This window comes from Mustela erminea, chromosome 14 (assembly GCF_009829155.1).
Source record: "Mustela erminea isolate mMusErm1 chromosome 14, mMusErm1.Pri, whole genome shotgun sequence".
NCBI lineage: Eukaryota > Metazoa > Chordata > Mammalia > Carnivora > Mustelidae > Mustela > Mustela erminea.
This window is the reverse complement of record NC_045627.1, coordinates 35,458,503-35,479,138: the sequence shown is the minus strand read 5'-3', so window position 1 is coordinate 35,479,138 and position 20,636 is coordinate 35,458,503. Positions and strand designations below refer to the sequence as shown.

The 20,636-nt window shown below is 45.7% G+C and overlaps 1 protein-coding gene across 1 annotated transcript in view; it reads right to left on the bottom strand.

Annotated features, from left to right (window-relative positions):
* STOX1 (storkhead box 1) overlaps nucleotides 1–20,330 on the bottom strand; it is a 61,448-nt gene extending 41,118 nt beyond the window's left edge. Inside the window, exon 1 of the mRNA XM_032313689.1 lies at nucleotides 19,860–20,330. Coding sequence (XP_032169580.1) covers nucleotides 19,860–20,175 — 316 coding nt within the window. The 5' untranslated portion in view covers nucleotides 20,176–20,330. The remainder of the gene's footprint in view (nucleotides 1–19,859) is intronic.
* Between the last annotated feature and the right edge of the window lie 306 nt (nucleotides 20,331–20,636).

Below are 20,636 nucleotides of genomic sequence, written 5' to 3'. Positions count from 1 at the left end.
CAAAACTCAAATTTGCACACCTAAAAGGAATACATTTTTCTGTATGTAAACCAAATCCTCACTAAACCCCACAAAAAGAAGCCAAATATTTCATTTTTAAAATATAATTTATAAACACTTGCAATGATGTAAGACTAATCAGCCATAGAAAAACCAGAACCCTCCATCAAATAAATACACTTACCACTGATGGTTTTAGGCTTGGAGATAAAAGCTGTTCTGATTTACAGAGAATTTCAAAAGGGGCTCCCTGATCCTTAATCAACAGCTAAAGAAATGCTGCCAAGCCACAGAGGGGAGCCAGGCATCGGCAAGGAGATCTTTTTGTCCGTTTTCCTCCCAACGGATACATTTTTTTAAAGTAAATTATCATGAAAAAAAGCTTAATATTGGGCAAGCAGGTTGTTTCCTCATCTGTAAAAAGTCAGCTGATATAAAGAGGTACCTACATTAAAAACTTAAAAGTATGACTTTCCCTAACTAGCACAATTTAGCTGAATCTCCAGGGGGCCTTTGAAAGCTCTCTGATCTATGAAACCCGTGAAGTGAAACTCTACTCCTTGAAACTTCCATTGTGTGTGTGACTGACTGTGTGTGTGTGTGTGTGTGTGTGTGTGTAACATCTGATTAGGGCATTTCCACACCCAAAGCCACAACAACTCTGGGGCAGGACCAGCACAGTGACTGTCATTAATAAGGGGAGGACAGCAGAATGGGAGTGCCAGGAAAACTCAATCCCAGGTCCCATGAATAATACCCTTCGAACAGCCCAGATTCTATCCAGTGCTCCCCAGTGCCCAGCCCCACACTCTGTCCTCCAAGACTCCCCAGGGGAGAGGCGCTTAGGCAGTTTTTCTTTTGTCTCTCTCCATCCCACTATCACAGCTGCTCAGAGACAGTGGGCCTCTGGAGGGGCCTCTGGGCCCACCTGCGACCCCTGAGTTGATATAACTCCTTCCCCAGAAAGATGCTCTATAAGAACCCAGAGTTTCCCCAGACTTCCTCAAACATCTCCCCCGCAGAAGGAGATCCGCAAAAGGGGTTTCCTTAGTAGAATAAGCTCAGAGCACTTAGATTTTTCTCCTGTCTTCTAGATAAGAGTCAGACAGACTACAGTCTCCCGGAAGTCTTTGCAGTAATTAAACCAGTTTTTTTCTTATTTATTTTTAAAAAATATTTTATTTATTTATTTGAGAGAGACAGAGATAGCACGAGCGGGAGGGAGGGGGAGAAGCAGACTCCCCACCTAGCAGGGAGCCCGATGTGGGGCTCCATTGCAGGACCCCGGGGACCATGACCTGAGCTGAAGGCAGACACTCAACCCTCTGAGCCATCCAGGAGCCCCATGAAACCTGTTCAAATGTGGTTTCCAAACTCAGCTAGGAAACCCTCCTTCATGTAATACCCATTTACACACCACAGAGCTAGTGTTCACACACACAATGAGATCAAAGCTGTTGACGTCCTTGCATTTGTACTTTTTACCTTTCTAGAAACCTTTCATTTCCAAGAAAACAAGATACATGCAATATACTAACATTTATGTAAAAATGGGGGCGAGTATATCCCCCATGTATTGCTTGCAGATGTATACAGGACCTCTGGAAGGATTAGGGAACTGGTCACCGCAGCTGTTTCCAGAGAAAGGAGTAAATGCCTGGGGGCAGGGAAAAGAGACTTTTTCATCTGTGCCTTTGTACCATGTGCACATGTTACCCAAGCAACCCATTAAATTAAAATCAAATCAAATAACAGGCACTGAAAAAGCAATACCTTAAAAACATAGAAACATCCACAAGCACGTGAGCACACTTGCACACAGAACGCTCCAACCATAATACCAGAGAGGAGCAGCCACTGGGAATGTTTGGTGTTTGGACTTTTTCCCACTTGCCTTTTTCTGCTTTTGGTGTCATAGTCAAGAAATCATTGCCAAGACCCATGTCATGAAGATTTTCCTCTATATATTTTTTAGGAGTTTTACAGTCTCAGGTCTTACATTTAAGTCTTTAATCCATTTTGAGTTGATCTTTGTGTGTGGTGTGAGAAAAGAGTCCAATTTTGTTCTGCGTGTGGCTGTCCGGTTCTCCCAACACCATTTGTGGAAGAGACTGTACTTTCCCACTGTGTATTCTTGGCACCCTTATCAAAATCAGTTCACTGCATATGTGTGGGTTGATTTCTGGGCTTTCTTTTCTGTTCTGCTGGTGTATAAGGTCTATCTTTATGCCAGTACCATAAGTGTTTTAATTACAATAGTTTTGTAACATATTAAAATCAGAAATTGTGATGCCTCCAGTGTTGTTTTTCTTGCTCAAGATTGTTTTGACTATCTAGGGTCCTCTATGATCCCATATTATTTTTAGGATTATTTTTCTGTTTCTTTAAAAATGTCATTGAGGGGCGCCTGGGTGGCTCAGTGGGTTAAGCCGCTGCCTTCGGCTCAGGTCATGATCTCAGGATCCTGGGATCTAGTCCCGCATCGGGCTCTCTGCTCAGCAGGGAGCCTGCTTCCCTCTCTCTCTCTCTGCCTGCCTCTCCATCTACTTGTGATTTCTCTCTGTCAAATAAATAAAATCTTTAAAAAAAAAAAAATAAAAATAAAAATAAAAATAAAAATGTCATTGAGGGGCGCCTGGGTGGCTCAGTGGGTTAAGCCTCTGTCTTTGGCTTAGGTCATGATCTCAGAATTCTGGGATCGAGCCCCACATTGGGCCCTCTGCCTCTCCCCCTCTCTTTGCCTGCCTCTCTGCCTACTTGTGATCTTTCTCTGTCAAATAAATAAATAAAATCTTTGAAAAAATAAAAATGCCACTGAGATTTTGACAGGGATTAAAATGAATCTGTAGATCACATGGACATTTAAAAAACATCAAGTCCAGGGGCACCTGGGTGGCTCAGTCAGCGGGGCATCGGCCTTTGGCTCAGATCATGATCTTTGGGGTCCTGGGATGGGGCACTTTGTCAGGGTCCCTGCTCAGTAGGGAGCCTGCATCTCCCTCTCCCTTAGCCCCTGCCCCCCTTAAAAACAAACAAACAAAAGAATAAAATCCTTAGGAATAAATTCAACTGAGGAAGGGAAAGACTTGTACACTGGAAACTATAAAAATTGATGAAAGATAAGGAAGACATAAATAAGTAGAAAGGCATCTTGGTTCTTGTTACCTGTACTTTTCAAAGTGTTTTCACAGAGAACACCTCATTTGAGCCTGATGCCAACTGTGTGAAGTAGAAAGGGCGGGTAGGATGCTTGCCAGTAGGAGGCAACCAAGGCCCCAGGAGGACTGGGTCAGAAGCTGGTATCTCTGGCTGCTCCGTGGCAGGGGATTAGATCCTGGGTGTCCAACACAGCCCTCAGCCTCTCTCGACAAACTTACCCGGATGGCAGGCCACCACTTCACAAGCGCCAAGAGCATAAACTGCAGTAGGTCCACAGGTTAGGTAAACTTCCAAGGGACTACCAATGCAGGTGACCATCTCGATGGATGGTAATGCACATGTAAGACTAGGACATGTCACACTAAACAGGATTATAAATGTAATGTGTGATGTACACATACACTCACGCCACTGACTACCACTCTTCAGTGGCCTCAAGCTCAAATCTACCTCCCTCTGTTCGGTAGTCAATGTCACAGCTCAGCCCCTTTCTAGACCCTTTATGCCGTTACCCACCTCCAACTCCATGCTCTGGCTGTGCTTGGCTGCTTGTGGGTCCCCATGCGGGCCATGCCCTAGGATACAAGCCCTCTCCTTCTGCTTTATTAAAATGTGCTTATCATCGAGCTAATATCTTAGTTGAGACAACACTTCCTCCAGGAAGTCTTCCCTGAGAGCACATGCACATGAGCACACATATAGGACTGTTGGTCAACTGTATTTCCATTGTTCCCTATGCCTCCGTATCACTTATTTGTCCATCTGACCCCTGCACAACGAGCTCCTTAAGGCCAAGGCACAGGCTCTGTGTCCCTGTGTACTGACCAGTGCAGGACCAGGCACACAGTAAATGCTCAATGCACACCAAAGTGGTTCTGGCTGATCTAGAAACCTTAAACTACAACTTTCAATGATATTTAAAAGGATATTTCAATGATATTTCAAGGATATTTAAAAGGCTCAATGCAAAAAAAAAAAAAAGGGCTCAACACATGGTACAAGGGAAAAGGAAGAGGACCGTCTTTACCAACAAGCTGCATGGAGCTGACTGCAACTTTCTGGGACACTGACCCCTCAGCCAGCAACAGAGGGAAGAATGGAAGTGTCTGAAACTCAAGGATGACTCAGTAATTTGCTTTTCCTCAAAGAGCAACAGGCATGTAAGTACAGCCCGTGAGGCCTAGCGATGGCAGGCACCAGGGAGACCGAAGAGCACCCATTTCAGGCACCCAGCAGAGGGTGCAGCCTGCAAAGGCAGCCTAGGTGACAGCCCAGCTTGTTCGTTCAGAGGACGGCACTCAGGTCTGGCCAAAGGGAAGTTTGACTGTCAGTCTCATCAGTCAGTCTGGAGAGGCCACAGCCCTGTTATTCAATCAGACACTAACCCAGGCAGGGCCTTAAGCCTATTTGATACATGTGATTAAAGTTAATAATCAGTTGGGGTGCCTGGCTGGCTCAGTCAGCTGGGCGTCTACCTTCAGCTCAGGTTCAGATCCCGGGATCCTGGGATTGAGCCCCACACAGCGCTCTCTGCTTGGCAGGGAGCTTGCGTCTCCCTCTCCCACTGCCCCCTGCTTGTGTTCCCTATCTCGCTGTGTCTCTCTCTGTCAAATGAATGAATAAAATCTTTAAAAGAAAAAGTAGTTTATAATCAATTGATTTTAGGTAAGGGAGACTATCCTACATAATCTAGATTTCAGTCAGTTGAAAGGCCTTAAGAACAGAACTGATGCTTCTCAACAGAAGAAATTGTACTTGGGCATAACAGCTTTGGTTGTGCCAGAGAGTTCCGGCCTAGCCTTCGTGATGGCTAGAAATACAGATCCTAGACTCGCCTTCCGGGCCCCCATGACTATGCAAAGCCAATTCCTTGTAAGAACTCCCTGAACATATATGTCATACTGGTTCTGGATCTCTGATGGAAGACTGACTGCTAACAGGAAGGCAGGCACCTTTCAGAGGTGGGGAGAAAAAGGAGGCTCAGGTTGGAACTGGATTAGAGAGCAGGGCATGTTAAAGGCTCTGGACTGTTCCTGAGAAGGTAAGGGGAGCTGCAGAGGGCTCTGAGCCGATGAAGAGCAGGACCAGACCTGCATTTCGGATGGAGTTTGTTCATCTGACTGTGGGATGGAGAATGGACTGCAGTGTTCAGGGCCTGCCAAGGGGAGGCGCTACAAAAAAAGGGCAGAAGCTGAAGCCATAACTCAGGTAAGAAATGTAAGATCTCAGGTGGACAGAGGCCTGGGAGGAAAAACAGAAAGAAATATCTGGAGGAGTTAAGAGGAGTTAAGCGTCATGGAACCTGGTGACCTACTGGCCTGGAGTATGAGGAAGAGGGCAGAGGAATCCAAGCTGATTTCCAGGTTTCTGGTTCTTATCCCACTGGACCTCACTGCCATGTGACAGCAACTAAAGTGTGTTCTCTTATCTCTCGGCTAAATCAAAACATGGGGCTGGGAAACACTCATTAACTACCCAGATGCTACATATACATCATCCAGCCTGGTAAAAACAATAGGCCCACAAGACACCCTGTTGTGAGCCCTTTGGCTCTTTTGAATGGAACCCTACAGCTGCCCCTGCACAGAATACGGAGAAAGGTAACATCTGGCAGAACAAAGCCAGAAAAACATGTCTGGGAAGATCCTGGGTAGGAGGGAGGGAGGTGAGAGCAGGGGCATGGCCCACGCAGCTGTTTCTGCCATCTCCTGGGCCTGGAATGGACCTAAGGCAGGGTGGGAGTCCAAGAGCCTCCTAGGGAGAGTGAGGACCAGGGCATGGGTTGGGGGAAGATACCAGAACCTTCATAGGATCCTGGGAAGACTGTTAGTGGATAGAGAAGAAGGCAAGAACCCCAGGTGATATCAGCACATTGCAAACTAACGGCCATTTCCTGACTGCAAACTTTGGAAAATTACCCCATCTTCCCACCTAACAGAAGAAAATAATCCATCTAGAAAAGACTGGGGATATGTCAATATCTATCTCGGAGAAAGAAGAGATGGGAGCAGAGGTATTTGTCCTTGGTGACTGTCTGAACCATTTTTTTTTTTTAAGATTTTATTTATTTATTTGACAAAGAAAGAGATCACAAGTAGGCAGAGAGGCAGGCAGAGAGAGAGGGGGAAGCAGGCGCCCTGCTGAGCAGAGAGCCCAAGGTGGGGCTCAATCCCAGGACCCCAAGATCATGACCTGAGCCGAAGGCAAAGGCTTAACCCACTGAGACACCCAAGCACTTTACCCACTGAGCGCCCCTGTCTGAACCATCCTGACATGACCATCAGTTTCTCTGCAGGCTAGACACTTTTCATCACCAGAATGACATTTTAAAAGAGGAAAAGACAGAATAGGCAAAGAATAAGGAAAAAGAAATCCAGATATAAGGGCGCCTGGGTGGCTCAGTGGGTTGGGCCTCTGCCTTTGGCTCAGGTCATGATCTCAGGGTCCTGGGATTGAGCCCCCAATTGGGCTCTCTGCTCAGCAGAGAGCCTACTCCCCCCCCCACACCTCCTGCCTCTCTGCCTACTTGTGATCTCTCTCTCTGTCAAATAAACAATTAAATAAATCTTAAAAAAAAAAAAAAGAAATCCAGATATATCAGTAAAGAAAACCAGCCAACTGTGAGACAAAGACAAGAAAGGATCAGAGAAAATCTTCAGAAACAATCACAAAAGAAGTAATAAAATGGCAATAAATACATATCTATCATTAATTACTTTGAATGTAAATGAACTAAATACTCCAATCAAAAGACACGGTGTGAGAATGGATAAAAGAAAAAACAAGATCCATCTATATGCTGCCTATAAGAGAGTCATTTCAGACCTAAGGACACCTGCAGACTGAAAGTGAGGGTGAGGGGAGGGAGAAACTTGTCATGTAAATGGCTGTCAAAAGAAAATCAGAGTAGCAATACTTACATTGCATTACTAGACTTTTATTTTTTTCTGACGAGGTAGACTTTATTTTTTTTAAATATTTTATTCATCTATTTGAGAGAGAGAGAGAGAGAGGGGAAGAGTAAGCACTAGGTGGGGGGGCAGAGGCAGCAGGAGAAGGAGACTGCCTACTGAGCAGGGAGCCCTATGCCATGCTGGGCTCATCCCAGGACCCTGGGATCATGACCTGAGCTGAAGGCAGACACTTAGCCATCTGAGCCATCCAGGCACCCCAATTCTCACCACTTCTATTCAACATAGCACAGGAAGTCCTAGCCACGACAATCAAACAAAAAAAATAAATAAAAGGCACCCAAAGTGGTAAGAAAGTAGTAAAACTTTAACTACTTACAGATGATAGGGTACTATATTTAAAAAAACCTGAAAGACTCCACCAAAAAACTGCTAGAAAATTCAGTAAAGTCATAGGATACAAAATCAATTCACGGGGTGCCTGGTAGGCTCAGTCCTTGGGCATCTGCCTTCGGTTCAGGTCATGATCCCAGGGTTCTGGGATCGAGCCCTGGCTTCTCCCTCTCCCACTCCCCCTACTTGTGTTCCCTCTCTTGCTGTGTCTCTCTCTGTCAAATAAATAAATAAAAATCTTAAAAAAAAAAAAAAGTGAGACCTGAAACCATAAAAATCCTAGAGAGTAAAAGTAGTCATTTCTTTGATGTCAGGAGTATCAAGTTTTTTGTAGATATGTCCCCTGAGGCAAGAGAAACAAAAGCAAAAATGAACTACTAGGACTACATAGAAATAAAATGCTTCTAGGGTACCTGGGTGGCTCAGTAGGTTAAGCCTCTGCCTTTGGCTCAGGTCATTATCTCAGGGTCCTGGGATTGAGCCCCACATCACGTTCTCTGTTCAGCAGGGAGCCTGCTTCCCACTCTCTCTCTGCCTGCCTCTCTGCCTACTTGTGATCTCTCTCTCTGTTAAATAAATAAATAAAAGCTTAAAAATAAAACCATACCCAGAAACAATAAAATTAAAAAAATTTTAAATTAATAAATAAAATCTTAAAAAAAAAAAAAAAAAAAAAGGAACTACCCTACAATCTGACCCAGTAATCACACTACTGGGTATTTACCCCTCAAATACAAAAGCACTCATTCAAGGAAATACATGCATCCCTATGTTTATTGCAGCATTTTTGACAACAGCCAAAACTATGGAAGCAGCCTGTGTCCATCAATAGATGAATGGATAAAGGAGGTATGGTACACAAAGACAATGAAATATAATCCAGCCATAAAAAAGAATGGATGGAATCTTACCATTTGCAACAGCATGGATGGAACTAGAGAGTATAATGCTAAGAGAAATGAGTCAATCAGAGACAATACCATAAGATTTTACTCATATGTGGAATTTAAGAAACAAATGAACAAAGTTAAGAGAGAAAGAGAAAACAAGAAATAATCTCTTCACTATAGAGAGCAAACTGATGGTCACCAGAGGAGAGGTGGGGGTGGGGTTGAAATAGGTGATGGGGATTAAGGAGCTCACGTGTCATGAAGAGCACCAGGTGATTAAAATAAAACTTAAGGGGCACCTGGGTGGCCCCATCTGTTATGTGTCTGACTCTTGATCTCAACTCAGGTCTTAATCTATGCTGGGCGTGGAGCCCACTTTAAAATAATTAATTGGCGGGGCGCCTGGGTGGCTCAGTGGGTTAAAGCCTCTGCCTTCGGCTCAGGTCATGATCCCTGGGTCCTGGGATCGAGCCCCGCATCGGGCTTTCTGCTCAGCGGGGAGCCTGCTTCCTCCCCTCTCTCTTTCTCTCTGCCTACTTGTGGTCTCTGTCTGTCAAATAAATAAATAAAATCTTAAATAATAATAATAACAATTAAATTAAAATTAATTAAAAATAAAATAAAATCTTAAAAATGAAAAAAGGCAGAGACATATGTACATAAAAGAGAAAAAGATGGGGATTAAAAAAATCATTAATGGGGTTTTGCTTCCAATAATGATGGATGAGTTCCTTAGACCAACCATCTTGGAAATAACAGCCATATGTTTTGGACAAAATATAAAAACCCTGACCTTGGGACGCCTGGGTGGCTCAGTTGGTTGAGCAGCTGCCTTCGGCTCAGGTCATGATCCCAGCGTCCTGGGGTCGAGTCCCACATCGGGCTCCTTGCTCAGCAGGGAGCCTGCTTCTCCCTCTGCCTCTGCCTGCCATTCTGTCTGCCTGTGCTCGCTCTCTGCCCCCCTCTCTCTCTGATAAATAAAAAATCTTAAAAAAAAAAAAAAAACCCTGACCTGAAGGCACTTAAAACCAACCAAAACCAGGTAGAATCTGGAGGGGAGGTCCTCTTGGCGGGAAATGGCACTAGTTAAGTGTCCCATTTTTTACAGCTCTTCACCTTAGGGCAGGTCCCAGTGGGAGCCAGGTCAGAAGGCTAAAACTTTGATAGAAACCAACAGTCCGGGCACCTGGTGGCTCAGTGGGTTGATCCTCTGCCTTCCGCTCAGGTCATGATCTCAGGATCCTGGGATGGAGCCCCTCACCGAGCTCTCTGCTCAGCAGGGAGTCTGCTCCCCTCACTCTCTCTGCCTGCCTCTCTGCCTACTTGTGATCTCTGTCAAATAAATAATAAAATCTTAAAAGAAACCTACAGTCTTCTTGGCCTAAAGAGTCTAAGGACACAGTGTGGAGGGGCTACAACAGCAGAAAAGTGATGCTGGAACGGCCTGACCCATAGAGCCAGAACCTCAAGTTTTGCACATGAACTCTGCCTGCCTCTATGAACGTAACATGAGCTAAGCAGGCACAGGGCATAAGCAGCCTATCTTAAGAGATCTGAGCTGCCATTTCGTGCAGGGGTGGTAGAATTTAGAGGTTTTAGTCCAGCCAAATTAACTGCCTGATAAACAAACAAATGAACTTTCTACAGAGGAGTGTAACAATCTAGAGTCTCTAAAACACACCACTCATATCAGAGAGATAATCCACAACTCTAGACACAATACAGTGTGACCCATTTGAAACAAAAGGCAAGCAATGGGACTGACTGTGAAATGACTAAGATGTCAGAATTACAAAAATTTTGGGAGCACCTGGCTGGCTGAGTCAGCAGAACTACTACTCTTGACCTGGGGTTGTGAGTTAAAGCCCCATGTCTGTTGTAAAGATTACTTAAAAAATAAAATAAAAAGTTTGGGGGGGGGTGGGGCGCCAGAGTGGCTCAGTGGGTTGAAGCCTCTGCTTTAGGCTCAGGTCATGATCCCAGGGTCCTGAGATCAAGCCCCGCATCCGGCTCTCTGCTCAGCAGGGAGTCTGCTTCCCCCTCTCTCTGCCTGCCTCTCTGCCTACTTGTGATCTCTGTCAAATAAATAAATAAAATCTTTAAAAAAAAAAAAAAGTTTGGGGGGCATGTGGGTGGCTCAGTCAGTTAAGCCTCTGACTTCAACTTGGGTCATGATCTCAGGGTCCTGGGATCGAGCCCTACAGGGGCATCCTGCTTAGTGGGGAGTCTGCTTCTCCCTCTCCCTCTGACCTTCTCCACCCCCCACTCATATTTTGCCTTGCAAATGAATGAATAAAAAATAAATTAAATAAATAATAGGGGCGCCTGGGTGGCTCAGTGGGTTAAAGCCTCTGCCTTCAGCTCAGGTCATGATCCCAAGGTCCTGGGATTGAGCCCCACATTGGGCTCTCTGCTCAGCAGGGAGCCTGCTTCCTCCTCTCTCTCTGCCTGCTTCTCTGCCTACTTGTGATCTCTGTCTGTCAAATAAATAAATAAAATCTTAAATAAATAAATAAATAATAAAATAATTTTTGACTTTTTTATTTTAAAGAAGCTGGTACAGTTATGCTGAAAGATTAATAAATATGCTTATAATTAATAAGTTGGTAATCTCATCAGGAAAACAAATTATTTAAAAATAACTACATGGGCTCTACCTAAGAATAAAAACTTATCCACACACAGCCTGCACAAGAATGTTCACATCAGCATTATTCACAGTGGTCAAAAAGTGAAAACAACTCCAATAACTATCCACTAATGAATGAATAAGTAAAATGTAGTATATCCATACGATGGAATATTATTCAGCCACAAAAATGAGTGAAATGCTGATTCATGATATGATGCAGCTAAACCCTGAAAACATATTAAGTGAAAGATAGGAGATACAAACAGCAATATATTATGTGATTCCGTTTTTAAGAAATATCCTTGTGTGTGATTCCTGATCTCAGGTTTCTAAGATGAAGTCCCACATTAGGTGTAGAATTTACTTAAAAATAAAATCTTGGGGCACCTGGGTGGCTCAGTGGGTTAAAGCTTCTGCCTTCAGCTCAGGTCATGATCCCAGGGTCCTGGGATCGAGCCCCACATCAGGCTCTCTGCTCAGCAGGGAGCCTGCTTCCTCCTCTCTCTCTGCCTGCCTCTCTGCCTACTTGTGATCTGTCTGTCAAATAAATAAACAAAAATCTTTAAAAAAAATAAAAATAAAAAAAAATCTTAAAAAAAAAAGAAATACCAACAATAGACAAATTCACAGACTGAACGTACACTAGTGTTTGGCAGGAGCTGGAAGGAGAGGGATAAGGAGAGATTGCTGGTGGGCAGAGTTTTTTTCTGCGGTGAAGAAAATGTCCTGGAATTAGATAACGGTGATGGCTGCACAGTGGTGTGAATACACTAACAGCTACTAAATTGTATACTTAAAAATGGTTAATTTTATGCTATGTGAATTATATCTCAAAAATTTTTTAAAAGCTAAAAAATATCATAAGAAACAGGGATGAATACAGAACTCTTTTTTTTTTTCTTTTAAGATTTTACTTATTTATTTGACACAGAGAGAGAGAGAACACAAGCACAGGGAACAGCAGAGGGAGAGGGAGAAGCAGGCTTCCCGCTGAGCAGGGAGCCAGACATGGGGCTCAATCCCAGGACCTGGGATCACAGCTTGAGCCAAAGGCAGGAGCTTAACTGATTGAACCCAGGCACCCCAGAACTCTGTACTACCTTTGTGATTTTTCTATAAACCTAAAATTACTCCAAAATAAAATTTAAAGATTATTCACTTATCTATTTGAGAGAGAGAGTACGCACACACCATCTGAAGTGGGGGACAAGCAGAGGGGGAGGGACAGCAGACTCCACACTGAGCACAGCCCAACACAGGGCTCAATCTCATGAGCTGGAGATCATGACCTGAGCCGAAATCAAGAGTTGGACACTTAACCAACTGAGCCACCCAGGTGTCCCTAAAATAAAATTTATTTTATTTGTATTTTCTTTTATTTTTGATTTGGCAGGTAAGTTGTTACACACCCCTCAGCGGATTCCAACTTCCATGACCACCATCCTGGTAAGATTTATTTTAAAATAATTCCAGGGATGCCTGGGTGGCTCAGTCAGTTAAGTATCTGCCTTCGGCTCAGATCATGATCCCAGGGTCCTGGGAGGGAGTCCTGCATGGGACTCCTTGCTCAGCAAGGAGCCTGCTTCTCCCTCTGACTGCTGCTCCCCCTGCTTGTGCCCTTTCTCTCTGACAAATCAACAACAACAAAAAAATGTTAATTAAAAAATTGGGGCACCTGGGTGGCTCAACCAAAAAGCAGCTGCCTTTGGTTCAGGTTATGATCCCAGGGTGCTGGGATTGAGCCCCATATCAGGCTCCCTGCTCAGCAGGAAGCCTACTTCTCCCTCTCCCACTCCCCCCGCTTGTGCTCCCTTTCTCTCCCTCTGACTCTGTCAAATAAATAAATAAAAATATTTTTTAAATAATAAATAAAGAAATAAATAAAATAATTCTATTTACTGGGGCACGTGGCTGGCTCAGTCAGTTAAGCATCTGCCTTTGGATCATGATCCTGGGATACTGGGATCAAGCCCAGAGTCCAGCTCTCTGCTCAGCAGGAGTCTGTTTCTCCCTCTGCCCCTCCCCACTGCTTGTGCTCTCTCTCTGTCTCTCAAATAAACAAATAAAATCTTTCAAAAAATAAAATAAAATAATTCCATTTATAATGGCATCCAAAAACATAAAGTTCTTAGGAAGATAAATTTAACAAAAGATATTCATACCCTGTACCCTAGAAAGTACAAGCCATTGCTAAAACAAAATTAAGAATACTCAGAGATAGGGGCACCTGGGTGGCTCAGTCATTAAGCATCTGCCTTCAGCTCAGGTCTTGATCTCAGAATCCTGGGATCAAGCCCCACATCAGGTTCCCTGCTCAGCAGGAAGCCTGCTTCTCCCACTCCTCCTGCTTGTGTTCTCTCTCTCCCTGTCAAATAAATAAATAAATAAATAAATAAAGGAAGAATATTCGGAGATATACCATGTTCATGGATTGCTAAAATGTCAATTCTCCCCTAATTAGGGTGACCAATCATCCCAGTTTGCCTGGGACTAAAGGAGTTCATTTCTACAGATGCAAGACTATAATTTCTAAAGCCAAGGCAATCTTGGGCAAATCAGATGAATTTCTCACCTAACTTCAAACTGATCTATTGTTTCAATACAACAGATCTTTTTTTTAAAAGATTGACAAACTTATTATAAAATTTATGTGGAAAAACAGAATCTACAGCAGCCAAAACATTTCTGAGGAAGAAAAAGTTGGAGGGTTTACAATATCTAATTTCAAGTCTTACTATAAAGTAAAATAAGATAGTATGTTATTAATATAAGGGCAGACTCAAGGTCAATGGAAATAGATGCCCATATATATAGCCAATTGATTTTTAACAAAGACAATTCAATGAGAAAGGCTAATCTTTTCAATAAATTGTCCTTGAATAATTAGACACCCATATGTGGAAAAGTGAAACTCACACACAATACCATTTACAAAAATTAACCCGAAATGGATCACATACCTAAATGTAAAACCACAAATCTATAAAACTTCTAGAAGAAAACACAAGAGAAAATCATTGGATTGGGCAAAATTTCTTTATAGGAGATACAAAAAGTATGATCCATAAAGGAGAGAAATGGATAGATTAGATTTAATAAAATTTAAAACTTCTCTCCAACAGATACCATTGAAAAACTGAATAGGTGAGTCGCAGGCTAGACCAATTCACAAAGCATATATCTAAGAAAGGACTGGTATTCAGGATATATAAAGAACTCCTACAACACAATAACAATGAAATAATAAGTAACAATAATAAAAATAAATACTATCCAGGGGTGCCTGGCTGACTCAGTTGGAAGAGCATGTGACTCTTGATCTCAGGGTCATGAGTTCAAGCCCCACACTGGGTGTAGAGATTACTTAACTATGGGGCACCTGAAGGGCTCAGTCAGTTAAGCTTCTGGCTCTTGATTCTGGCTCAGGTCATGATCTCAGGGTCCTGGAGTCGAGTCCCATGTGGGGCTCCACACTCAGCCTGGGGTCTGCTTGGGATTCTTTTCCTCTTCCTCTCCCTCACCTTTTACCCCTCCCCCTGCCTGCTCACTCACGCACTCTCCAATTCATAAATAAAATTTAAAAAAAATAAAATAAAAAAGAAAAAATACTACCCATTTTTTTTAAGAAGGCAAAACGTGTGTACAGATACTTTACAAAGGAAGTTGATAAGCACATGAAAAAGTGTTCAATAACATCAAGGAGTTCAATAAGATATCACCAGAATAGCTAAAATTAGAAAGACTGACATCAAATGTTGGCAAAGATGTACAACCACTCTGGAAAACGGTTCCTTAAAACTAAACATAATCTACTCGATGAGTCAGCAACTCCTTTTTAGGTAATGACCCAAAAGAAAGAAAAGCATTAAAAAATTATATTCGGGGCATCTGGGTGGCTCAGTGGGTTAAAGCCTCTGCCTTCGACACAGGTCATGATCCCAGCGTCCTGGAATCCAGCCCCACAGGGGCTCTCTGCTCGGCAGGGAGCCTGAGTCCCTTCCTCTCTCTCTGCCTGCCTCTCTGCCTACTTGTCATCTCTGCCTGTCAAATAAATAAATAAAATCTTGGAAAAAAAAAAAACTTATATTCATGAATATTCCTAGAAGCTTTATTCATAATAGCTATAAAGTGGAAACATCCCAGGAATCCAGCTACAAGAAAATGGATCAGCTGTGGTATAGTCATAAAATGGAATTCTACTCAACAATAACAAGGAACAAACCAGTAACACAACAGAGATGAATCTCAGGAACATTAAACTGAGTGAAAGAATCTTCACACAAGAATACATACTATATGATTCCACCTACGTGAAGTTCTTGAACCAGAAAAATTATTTTATGGTTAAAAAAAAAAAAATCAGGTTGGGTGCCTAGTTGGCTCAGTCATTAAACATCTGCCTTCAGCTCAGGTCATGATCCCAGAGTCCTGGGATGGAGTCCCACATTGAGCTCCCTGCTCAGTGGGAGCCTGCTTCTCCCTTTCCCACTGCCCATGCTTGTGTTCCCTCTCTTGCTGTGTCTCTCTCTGTGTCAAATAAATAAATAAAGTCTTTACTTTTAAAAAATCAGGTTAATTCTTAGTGTGGGGGCAGAGCTGAGTGAGAAGAAGCAAGAAGGAACTTTATGGGGTAATGGTAATGTTCTAATTTCTTCGAGGAAGTTGGGTTACATTCATGTAGGTATTTGAAAAAAACCATCAAGTACCACACTTATGGGGCTCCTGGCTGGCTCAGTCAGTAGAGTGTGCGACTCCTGATCATGGGGTTGTGGGTTCAAGCCCCATGACGGGTGCAGAGATTACTTAAAAATAAAGTCTTTGTTTAAAAATTATACACCTATGATTTGTGCATTTCACTAAATAAAATTTCACCTTAAATATTCCATTAGCTATTAAACCCTACAAGATGCCCTACTGCCTTTCAAGGTAGGGTTTTAGAAACAGGGCAAGATAGGAGCTGGACCACTTCTCCTCACCGTCTCTATACACGCCCCTTATGGCATTCCCTAAATCACAAGATAAGCCAAAACAACATTTCAGGTATTCGTCCAACTCCTGCACCATCAGGCACCTGGTATCCTTGAGCTATTCCTCCTATCTCAAACCAGATCCCACAGTAGATTCTGAAAGCAGTCATTTACGTCTAGCATAAATTAGTGACTGGCCTCTCTTCTGCTGGGGCCCTTCCAATTTTGCCTCAGTATCTTTCTGTGCTCAGAGATATATCAGGGACCAGGAGGAGGGACACGTAGAGAGGTGGGAAGATCCTTCTGTCACTCCCCTTCACCAGCCTAAGCTGCCTGATCTTCAGTGCTACCCAAAAAAATCACAGGCAGAGCCTGCAGTGCCCACACATCACAGTGGGATGGAGAAGACTCTGTGTGAACCAGACAGCGTCTAGAACATAGTCTACCACTCAACTATTTCCCCCTTGAACTGAATATGGAAGACCTTCCTGACTCTGTTTGCTCCTTGAACACAAGCAGCTCTGAACGAAATATGCATTAAAACACAGACACAGAGGCTCCTGGGTAGCTCAGTAAGTTAAAACCTCTGCCTTCAGCTCAGGTCACGATCCTGGGGTTCTGGGATCGAGCCCCACGTTGGACTCTCTGCTCAGCAGGGAGTCAGCTTCCCTTCCTCTCTCTCTGCCTGCCTCTCTGCCTGCTTGTGATCTCTGTCTGTCAAATAAATAAATAAAATCTTAAAAAGAAAAAAGAAAACACAGACTCACCTAGACAGTACCCAACACACAGATGAATAAATAAATGAATGAATGAATGAAGCAAATATTTAGAAAGAGCCACAGGCATTTTTATTCAATGATAACAGATGGAAGGCCATGCTAGGGGTGAAAGAGAAGAGACACCCCAGCTATAAATTTCAGCAGAAAGGACCAAACTGTTTGGCCAAGTGGCCTTCCCTCCCTAACCCCTGGGAAGCCATTATTAACCTTTCACCTCCCCAGGAGGTGTGGTCCCAGAGTAACAACAGATTCAACCAAACAAACACTGGGGTCTCCCACCCCTAACCACCTGCAGTGGCTCAGCTTCCTGAGCAGATCTCCCCCTGCTTCCAGAGTCACCCCTTTCATTTGCTAATGTCACTTGCTTATTAAAAACAAGAAAGACTGGAGCGCTGGAGCACAAAAGAAGACTTAGCTACCGGTCATCACTCTAAAGATCCTATGTCCTCCTTTTTAAGGGAGTGCTCTCAGCCTGGGAACTATTTTTCTCACCAGAGGGAAGTTGAGGTGGAGAAAAAAGAGGGAAAGAAAAAGCACAAAACATGGAGAAAACAAACTCCTGCAGGCCTTAAATTTAGGGGTGCACTGGACACTCGGGTCTCTTATCTGCTCAGCCTCCTCATATCTTACGAGGCCCCAGGAGTTCCAGGTCCAGAAGCCCAGGAGAAGAACCCATGGGAGCATCCAGGATTTATAATGCTGGTGGCTACCCCCATCTTGTCTAGGCTAGCTAGCAGCATTCCCTATGTCTACATGCCTTAATATGGGAGTAAATGGGCCTCAAAAAAAAAAAAAAAAAATTTACAGCAAAGGGACTAAATTGATCTGACCAAATTGGCCGTTTGTGTCTTTTGCTTTTTGCATTCTGTGCATTTGCCCTTTGCCACAGAGTAACACTACCTCCAAGAGTGCACAGTTGCTCTTCCCTTGCCTTCCTGGAAGCGCATTTTAGCTTCTGAAAGTCAATGCTGCCAGATTCAGGAAAGCAAGTGAACTGAAATTTCCAGTTTCTTTAGGAGAAGGCAGCTCCTCCTGCCCCCACATTCTGGGACTCTAGAGGTGGCCCTAGAGCTGCCTTGATCTTCTCCTTTGATCTGACTTAAGGACCCCAAGTTAGACTAGTAATTACCAATTGTATTGGAAACAAACTCCCGTCCATATGCATCCATCGGCCTACATCAAATAAGATCTTTCTCCATTTTGCTCTTCAAATTGTCCTATTAGGTGGTTTTGTATGAATTCCTGCTAAACGTCCAAATTCTTATCAAGACTCTGTTAAAAACTTCAGTCATTAGTCCTAAGAGACCCCGGTCAGAGGTGATGACCTAGCGTAAAGACCACTGTTATCACAGCATACTCCACAGAATACCAAGTCCACGGTATCCTGCCTTGTGCAGCAAGGCAGCATTATCTAGCAGGTGGAGGACTATACAGCACCTGGTGATGTGTTCAGGGCCAAGCCAGGAGCCACGGTTCACTGCCGCTCCGTGGGCTCCAAGTGGTGGTGCCATGGCTGCCTCTGGCTTTAGCACAAGTGCTCTGTCACCCTCAGGTCCAGACCCCCAACTCCACCCTCCCTCTCTGCCACACTCTATGCTCACCCTTTGAAAGGGGGTGGGCAAACCAGAGAATGCAACCACTAATTCAAACCAGAAAAACGGAGCACATGGAACTGAAAAGAGTTTTTCATCCAACCCGTCTGAAAGACCCCCTCCCTGTGAGAATTCTGGCTTGGGCTACTTGGCTCTCCACTTTCAGAGTCAGAAAACCTATTTTCTTGGGGCGCCTGGGTGGCTCAGTGGGTTTAAAGCCTCTGCCTTCAGCTCGGGTCATGATCTCGGGGTCCTGGGCTCTCTGCTCAGCAGGAAGCCCGCCTCTCTCTCTCTCTCTCTCTCTCTCTGCCTGCCTCTCTGCCTACTTGTGATCTCTGTCTGTCAATAAATAAATAAAATATATTTTTTAAAAGCCTATTTTCTTCACTAACTCCTTCAAGTAAAAGGAGATGAAATGTATGTGGCTTTGCCCGTTAGCTCTTTTGCTTTTTAACTTTAGAAAAAGTGAGGTGGGTTACCACACAGGATGGGAATGCACAGAGATTTAAAGCCAAGGCTTAGTCTCCCTGGCCGGGGATGTTGAGGTATCAGCTCTAAGCAGAGGATACACGACAAGGGCCTCTTGCTAACCTCCCCCCACCCCCACTCTCTTCTCCCTGGGGACTGAAACAAATGTGTTTTATTTGCTCCATCTAGGAGGAGGAGGATTTATGCACAAAGAGAGAGGGGTTCCTGGGGAGGAGTCAAAATTCAGGGCTGGAACAACTGATGGCTTGTCAACAGCACACGATCAGATGGTCGTCCCAAACCCACACAAACGCAAACAAGCCAGACTGGTGCAGGGAACTGCCAGGCCGCCCCAGTGCAGCAGTGGGTGTCAAAGGGCGCTTAATGGTGCAGTGGTTTCAAATGAAGCTGTTTTACACAAGCAAAAAGTTGCTGTCTTCTAACAAACGGGCTCTCCAAAAAGACTGAAAAGGAGGAATGTTCTCTATTTAGCTAAAGGGATGGGATGTGTTCAGAACAGCATTTGTCATTTCTTTTTCCCAAGCAGTTAATGACCCCAAACGTTCCACTAGGCCCTGAGTGAAGCCCACCACACCACCCAGTACACAAGGGCATGGAAACCAGGGGCTGCTCTCCGCTCCAAGCCTGGAACTTAAAAAAAAAAAAGCAACCAGTTCAGCAGTCCCCTTTCTAAGCGCCCCCATGGTGCCGGGACAGAGGACAGGTGCCCAGTCCCGGTGCCCCGGGGTTCCCAGAGCATCACTTTTCTAAGTAGAAAGTTACTTCCGCGGGAACCTGTTGGCTCCACCAGCTGAGAAATGGAGGCATCCTGGAGTTGGCCCCAGGCAGCGGCCAGGCCTGAAGCTCGGGGTCCGAGCTTCGGCGTCCCGGCAGGAGAGAAGGTCCTGGGAGGACAGCCCTCCTTCAGTAGCCAGGTGGCCGCCCAGCCCCTCTTCCCCCGGCTCCCGCGGCCTGGGAGCGAAGCCCGGGCCGCACACGCCCCAGCAGCCAGGGCTCGGCCCCCGCGGTTGGCGCGGGGCGCCCCTCCCGTCCGGGCCCCGCACTCACCCACCGCCCGGATGCGGAAGCCGCGCGGGGGGCGCAGCGCCCGACGGCACCAGGCGTCGCGCAGCACCTGCAGGCTGGCGGGAGGCGCGTGCACCAGCAGCACCCCGCGCCGCAGCCAGCCCTGGAAAGTCAGCCGCGAGGCGGCGCGCGCCAGCCGCGAGTTCCAGAAGCAGCGCGCGTTGGCGCGACGGAAGGCGCGGAAGACCGCGCGTCCGCCAGGCTCCTCCGCGCCCGCCGCCGCCGCCGTCTCCGGCGCCTCCAGCCTGCACAGCACCAGCGCTAGCGATCCTGGCGCCAGCTGCACCGGCCGGGCCATGCCGCCGCGGGAGGCCGGGGCCCCTGCCTAGCGCATGTCCGGGAGCGGCGGGCGCGCGGCACCGGCGGTCCGGGCGCCACACGCCGGGCGGGAGGGATCGGCCGACTGCGCGCAGCGCCCGCTGCCAGGGGAACGGGCTCCGGGGGGCGGTGCCGGCGGCGCCCGGCGGCCGGGGGGTGGGGCGGGACGCGCGGCCGGAGGGTGGCCGCGGCTCGCGGCGGCGCGGCGCCCAATGGGGCTTTCCGAGGACTGAGGGGACTCTCCTCCCTAGCCGGACTCTGCCGCCCCGCCCCCCGAGGCCTCCCCTTGGCTCCCTGCACCCCCCAGCTCCCGGGCAGCTCCAGCTCCCCTACCCCGAGGGGGACGCTCTGGAGCCTTTCCAAGTCCTCGGGGAGCCCCGCCGCTCCCGAGAGCCTCTTTCAACCGCCGCGCGAGCGGCACAGCCAGCAGTGCCTGGAACT